The sequence below is a fragment of the Perissodus microlepis genome, chromosome 6 (genome assembly GCF_051167445.1).
Source record: "Perissodus microlepis isolate ML-2025 ecotype Zambia chromosome 6, ASM5116744v1, whole genome shotgun sequence".
Taxonomy (NCBI): domain Eukaryota; kingdom Metazoa; phylum Chordata; class Actinopteri; order Cichliformes; family Cichlidae; genus Perissodus; species Perissodus microlepis.
The window spans coordinates 10,944,948-10,952,372 of record NC_140466.1 but is presented as its reverse complement, the minus strand read 5'-3'; the positions used below and the strand labels follow the sequence as shown (position 1 = coordinate 10,952,372).

The 7,425-nt window shown below is 39.7% G+C and overlaps 1 protein-coding gene across 1 annotated transcript; it reads right to left on the bottom strand.

Moving 5' to 3' along the window:
• Positions 1–4,837: 4,837 nt before the first annotated feature.
• On the bottom strand, positions 4,838–7,146 carry LOC146385145 (uncharacterized). Its single transcript, XM_084929921.1, has 5 exons — positions 6,810–7,146; positions 6,390–6,548; positions 5,214–5,309; positions 5,088–5,119; positions 4,838–4,972 (listed from the first exon to the last, which is right to left on the bottom strand). Exons 1-5 carry the CDS (start codon positions 7,144–7,146, stop codon positions 4,838–4,840), a joined length of 759 nt encoding a protein of 252 aa, XP_084786047.1.
• Between the last annotated feature and the right edge of the window lie 279 nt (positions 7,147–7,425).

Sequence of the window (7,425 nt, the reverse complement as noted above, 5' to 3'; positions counted from 1 at the left end):
GGCTCCTTTTGATGTGAAGGAGCAGCGGCTCTGCTCTGAGCCCCTCCAGGATGGCCGAACTTCTCACCCTATCTCTAAGGGAGAGGCCATGCACCCTTCGGAGGAAGCCCATTTCTGCCGCTTGTACCCCCGATCTTGTTCTTTCTGTCACTACCCACGACTCGTAACCATAGGTGAGGGTAGGGAGGTAGATTGATTGGTAGATCGAGAGCTTCGCTTTTACACTCAGCTCTCTCTTCACCACAACAGACCGGTACAGCGTCCGCATCACTGCAGCCGCAGCACCAATCCGTCTGTCAATCTCCCGCTCCCTTCTCCCGTCACTCGTAAATAAGACCCCGAGATATTTAAATTCATCCACCATGGTGGTGGCCATCACCCGATGAAGCCAACAGAACCACATCATCCACGAAAAGCAGAGATGAAATTCTGAGACCACCCAAGTGAAAGCCTTCCATCACTTGGCTATGCCTAGAAATTCTGTCCATAGAAATTACGAACACCCCGAGGGACACGGTTGAATGTCTTCTCCAAGTCCACAAAACACATGTAGACTGGTTGGGCAAACTCCCATGCACCCTCAAGAATCCTTGAGAGAATAAAGAGCTGATCCAGTGTTCCATGACCAGGACGAAAACCGCATTGTTCCTCCTGTATCCGAGGTTCGACTAGCAGACTAACTCTCCCTTCCAGCACTCTGGTATAGACTTTACCAGGGAGGCTGAGGAGTGTGATTCCCCTATAGTTGGAACACATACCCGGTCTGCCAATCCAGGGGTACTGCCCCTGATCTCCATGCAACATTGTAGAGGCATGTCAACCAAGACAGCCCTACAACATCCAGAGCCTTCAGGAACTCGGGGCGGACCTCATCCACCCCAGGGGCTATGCCACCAAGGAGTTGTTTAACTCCCTCAGTGACCATGCTCCGGGGATTGGCGGGCCATCCCCTTTGTCCCCAGAATCTGCTCTCTCTGCGGAAGACATGCCAGTGGGATTAAGGAGGTCCTCAAAGTATTTCTTCCACCGCCCGACGGCTTTCTTAGTCGAAGTCAGCAGTGGTCTGCCCGCACTATACACAGTGTAGGTAGAACACTGTTTTCCCCTCCTGAGTCGCCTGACGGTTTGCCAGAATCTTTTCGAGGCAGTCCGAAAGTCTTTTTCCATGGCTTCTCCAAACTCCTCCTACTCCCAAGTTTTTGCTTCAGCCACTACCCCCGCAGCGTTCCACTTGGCCTGTCAGTACCTATCAGCTGCCTCTGAAGTCCCTCAGGCTAACTATGCCTGATAGGACTCCTTCTTCAGCTTGGTGGCTCCCCTTGGTGACCCTGAACATGGTCCATTCGGACTCAATGTCCCCAGTCTCCCTCAGGGAGCTAGAAAATCCAATATTTTATTTTTTTAGACTGCTAAAGTATATTGTGTGAATTAGGAAAAAAAATCAGGATCTTTGTATCCATACATATATCTACTACAATTATCTGCAAGGATGCCCAGATCTGCCTCAGCCTAGTGGAATCCAGCTCTCCTGTCAAAATACCAACATTCTAAAATGGCGATCTAACCACCAAAAGGCTACTTGAGGGAGTAGTCACTTCCAAGTCACTTCCAACTTGTGATTAAAAAACCGAGGTCAGCCAATTGAGTTAAAAAAAAAAAAAAAAAAATACAGCACAAAGAAAAAAGAACAGGACATCAGAACCAGTTACCTCACATGAGTGAAAAACTGGGTGGCTTTCTCCTAACTTTTAGAAACAATTGTCAGGGTGATCTTCAGTTTCTGATTCATAGCTCTCTTTTGTTTGCATTGCTGAGGTCTGTTATGTTGCAATAAACTTGTAGGTCATGTTTTGAGTTTTTTTTGTACTTCCTGAAGCATACTGCCTGTAGCAAAATAGAGATCAAAGCAAAACCCCCAATGGTGGCGTATACAACAGTGCCTGATAAAAGCAAAAGAATTGTCAAATTTTATTCATGTAAATTCTTTAAGTCATAATATTGATCAGAACTTTACCTGTGCTGATTTTAGGTTCTTCAGTAATGAAAATTAAGGCTGTATAGGACAGAAAGGGATTTCACTTTGTTTTAATTTATATGTGACTCATATTTATATGGACTGAAATTTGATTATGTTATATATTTATTGTACCTGTTGAAAGGTATGTAGGCTTCATGGTTCCTGTCCAGTAAGTGGGTTCTGTTGGTGATTTGATATGTCCTGTTGGTTACTCTGAAAGGGTGAATGACGCAACTTGTATAAAGTTGACTAACGTTGTATAAAGTGCTTTGATTGCTCAGGTAGAGTAAAAAAGTGCTATATAAGAACCAATCCATTTACCATTTTACCATTTACTAAAAAGAGCATCTATAGAGAGTTTTTTAGAAGATGGGCTGAGGTACACCAATGTGCAAAACACTCCTCTCCATAAATAGTCGAACAATTTCACAATTATCCTGAAAGTTTGAGGCCCAGATGTACCCTACATTTCATGGTGGTGGGCTGCTCGCTGTAGGCCTTTGGGTCTATCCATATTGGCCCCACATCTGTCCCAAGGGGGCATGTGTGGTAGAAAAATGGATTGGTGGATATTACCTTCTCTTATTTGAAACACATTTGATATGCTCTCTATGTTCTATTCTCAATAAACTGAGATTTGAATATCACTGTATTCTGTTTTTATTTACTCATCTGTCACAAGGAGCTACAGTCAAATCTTAATGCAAAAATACTGAGAACCACAAAATTATTAACATTTATAAATACACTTTATTTTATAACCTCTGCCTGTAACATAACTTCAACTGCTGTAAGGTTCTTATGGGGTAAATATATATTTACTTTTCTGTAATCAAAAAGCATGTTTTTCTGTTGATTAGTAGCAGAAACTTAAATTTCCTGACTTACACTACACCATTAATGGGGAACAATACCTTTGTTAATCCAGAAATAGCAATTAAATTAAGCGTAACTATACGTTTTATTTAACTCAAATACAAGCACCTTTCTTTACTGTAAGCTGAACTTCAGTATATGTGCCGAAACCACGCCTGTCCACTCCACACCATTATTTCTGTAAGTCTGACAGCTGGAGATGACTGAAGGTCCCAGTGAAGGATCTATTCCCAGAGTCCACCAGAGTTATCCTCCCTAACCAGTATGTCTCCTGTGCTTGTACATGGATCTTTGCAGAAATACTTGTTGCTGTTCCATGAAAATTTGTGAGAGGACTGGAAAGACACTTCTCCCCTCAAATCCCTTCTACATTGATTATGGCTCCATCTGTGAGTGAAGCTGCTATAAAATTTGAGAGATATTAGGCATCAAAATGAATGTTTAATTAACTAAAGTATGAATTTTTAGAAATCACTTACCATATAAAAGGCAGGATATGAAAGAAATAGTCTTCATTCTCGCTGATAAAGTATCATCTTTCTTATTCTAAGTGGTCCCTGCAGGCTCTACATTTACAACCTGAATAGTGAAAAACATAAAAAGTGGTAACATGCATTAACATAATCCACAACCGTGTGAGCTTGCCACAATCACGATAAAATATGTAAATGAATATTTAGCAAGTAAATATATTCACTGACAATTTCAAAGGCTGGACAATCCGGCCCTAAGCTCACAATGCAGTCACAATGCACACAGACTTGCCTATTGAGTCGTAGAGGACATATATCTGTAAATGGGTCAGGTCTGCTATTAATCTGACTTTTGAAGGTTTGTCGGTACAAAAGCGAGTAAATGAGAGCTACATTTCCACCATTATGACAGTGTTTAAACTGTTTTGACATAAGTGCTGTTTTATGCCATATTTATTTATATTTTGAAAAGTAAAGTTTTCCACATCAACTATAAAAACTCGGTTTTAGCCATATGCTATTACATGTGCTGACAACTGTCAATAAAAAACATTCTTGTTGTTTGTTTTTTTTTATTCTGATATCAACATCAGAGGTCATTCCACCAATTATGAGAAACACAAGATCTAACCAAAGGCTTATATTCAGACCACATGAGGGCAAATAAAAAAAATAACCAAGCATGATTTTTTTATGTCATTTGTTGTGGGTAATGTAATAAGTTTTGCAATAGTAATCCCTTACTTTACTCGTTACTTGAAAAAAGTAATCGGATTACAGTAACGCGTTACAAGTAACGCGTTACTGCCCATCTCTGCTCATCATGTGGTCACAGTGCTTACGAACCATAAGTTCTTTAAAGAATACTGAAGCAGAACCACTTTATAAACTAAAAGTATATTTTCATATCAACAAACGTTTTAATAATTTTTGTTTCCTTTTGTCTCCTTATGAATAATCTAACTAAAATAATCTACACCTATGCTGCTTTATACTGCATGTATGATTTCCATCTAAATAATCTGCATCCAAAGTCACTCTTCTATATGCTTTCTGTAGGTTTAAGTAAGCCGTGTGATGTGACAGCAAGTAACAGACAAACTAAATGAAATAAATGTGACCTAAGGCCACATTCTGTAAAGGCTGCTAGAAAAAAGTGTAAAGGTTGAATATACCGCTTGTGTGTCGCACCATCATTTGGTATGACTATGATACCACTTTGAATTTTCGTTTAGAAATACAACCTTTAGTTGTTAATCATAGTTCTTTATGCTGTTGTTCATGTTTCTAATGTCTCAGCTTATTGTTTATGATATAAAACCAACTAAAAGATCCAAATACAAATATAGAAATATGAAAAATCTCTCAAAGAATTAGAGTCAAATAGTTTACTTTATTTTTTTTGTAAAATTCAAAGAAGAAAATAAGCTGTCAGGACAAAAAAGACTTTTCAGTCCATGGTTTGAGGTTCTCATGCCTCGTAGATGGCAGCATATTCGGAGGTGTAATTATCATCGGTCTCTGGAGCAACATCTGACTCAAAGGCCTGCAGCTCCACTGCAACCTGACCAGATCCAACATCTGTATTTTCCTCCCAATGATCACCCTGTGAATAAATCACCATTGTAGCTATTTTCTGAGCAGTGAACATTAGTGTTTGAAACAGCCTTTAGATTTGGAAACTCAGTTTTGAAATAGTTGAATAACAAATGGTCACTCACCTCACCCTCGCTGTCTTCAGCTCTGTTCGGACCTTTTGAGATAAACAAAATAATTTGTAATGTACCTGAACAATACCCTGCCATGGAATTATTATACTTTACTGTCTCTAAACCTGTGCTACTAGCCTGTGTGACTCCGCCAGTGTCCATAGAAAATAACAGGGATGATGGCACAGACCAGAAGAGCTAAGCTCCCTGAGACAATGATGACCATTGTAGTGTCTGCACAAAACAAAAGACTTTCCTTTAGTTTGGAGAACAGCAGGTTCAAAAAACAAATCAAGACAATTGTCCTAAACACATTTTAAATCTTCTTATTTTTATGGAAAAAAAGCACTAATCAATATCTTGTGTCATGTTAAAGTTTATTTCTGTTGATAATATTCCCTGTATTCTAGGAGTAAAGTTACTTTTATGGTGTACCACTTTGCCAAAGTTCGTGTGACAAATGTGACAGTTTAGTTAAAACTTTAAATTTTCATTTATTACAATTTTTTTTAATCTATGACAACATTTAAAAATTATCTCAGGTGAACTACAAAACATGACATTGTACACTGTGTCATTATCTATTTAACAAAACCTAAACCAAAATGGAGAAGCACTGTGTGAAAAACTAAGCAAACATTTGATGCTTGCATGGGAATTAAGAAGGAAAGCAGTAGCCAGGTGCTGCTAGTGTAAGTGGGACTACCTCTTGCACTAGTTTTAGCAGTTTTCAGGTCTGCAGCATTCAGGTATTCACCTGAATGTTCTTAAGACTTCTGGAAGTATGTCCCTTAGACAGATGAGAAAGTGTAGATGTTTGTTATGTGAACAGTGCCACATTTGGTGAAAGCCAAAAACCCAAACCACTAAAACAATTATTATATTACAAGTAAAATTTTAAGTTCTATCCATTCTCTTCCGCTTATCCTTGTCAAGGTCGCAGGGGGCTGGAGCCTATCGCAGCTATCATAGGGAAAAAGGCAGGGTAGAGACCCTGGACAGGTATCCAGCTGTAGCTAGATTGTGAGTACCACAAATACAACTATGACATCTGCACCATGAACACATCAAAACAATGAAATGGAGAATGTGTAAGCAAGACTGTGGAATGTCATTATGTTGTTATTACTGAGCAAGTATCTTCATGCCATCAGTTGGAAGCAATGCTATGCTGTAGCACACAAAAAAATCAACTTTGGTGTAATGTATAAATCTGAGTCTGATTAAACCATTCTTATCCAGAGTTTTGCTATACATACATGCTGTATTTGCTGTTGTTAAGCTTGCTATCAGATCCATTCGGCCTTGAAATACCTGTGAGTCGGGATGCTTCATGTCTGTTTCTCTTTCCATCTGAGGGTGAAGATGCTGCTGGTGATTGCTCGGTGCTGGATGTAAAGCTGTCATGTGACAGAAGTGCTGTTTTGTTCGGAATGATAGTAGTGGAGGAAGGAGATCTGGGAACAGTGGAAGCTTTGAGAGAAGAGGACGCAGGAAGACTGGTGAGAGATAATGCTTGTGTGCTCATCTGACACTGTTATTAACTTTGTTAATAAAGAAGTTAATATACATTTCAGTCTTAATTTAGTTAAGTATTGCAAATGCCAGCCACATACTGGTGGGCTCAACATTAGTGCACAAAAATGGTCAAATGATTGCATTATGCTAACCTACATTTAAAACTTTAACCTTAAAATGGGTCACCTGCAGAAACCTGCAGGAAACTTAACCTACCTTCTACAACTATGAGATTAATTTCCCGATACAACACATTCAAGGTTTTCTCCACTCCACAGCGATATCTCCCTGTGTCCGCTTTCTCCAGCTTCTTTATAGCCACATTGAAGACTCCATCTTCTCTGCCATTGTTAATGCTGTATCTCCCTTGACTTACGACAGTGGATCGCCTCCTCTCACTCTGAATGAGAATGCTTTCACTGGAGCAGACTCCTTTGCAGAAATACATGCTATTGTGTTTGGCACCGCTGTCTCTGTTCCAGCTACCGGAGCAGAGGATGGAGACCTCACCTCCAACACAGCCGCTCACCTCTAGCACTTCTGAGGCCACCATACTCACAGCTGCAGTTTGACACAAAAAGGCCTGGTTACAGCTTAACACTGGCTCTAACCAGCATACAAATGTGGTGAACACAAATTATATTTCTTGCTGTACTGACTTCTTTATCTTCTCATGCATTTTGATCTTGGAAAAACATTTCATTTCATTCAAATTGAAACTTGATGTCCACATGACATGGATCATGCCCTACTGACCTGCTCAGGGTTGATCTTTATGTTTGTTTTCTCTGAATGCTTGTCTTCTAGCTTTCCATTTTCTCCTCACCCCAAA

What these genes read in the sequence shown, in the direction of transcription:
- LOC146385145 (XM_084929921.1), bottom strand. Translation starts at nt 7,146, where the DNA reads ATGGTGGCCTCAGAAGTGCTAGAGGTGAGCGGCTGTGTTGGAGGTGAG. An exon ending in TGAAGCATCCCGACTCACAG is followed by an intron (nt 5,310 to 6,389) that starts GTATTTCAAGGC and finishes TGTTTTGTGCAG; the next exon opens with ACACTACAATGGTCATCATT. An exon ending in ACACTGGCGGAGTCACACAG is followed by an intron (nt 5,120 to 5,213) that starts GCTAGTAGCACA and finishes TTATCTCAAAAG; the next exon opens with GTCCGAACAGAGCTGAAGAC.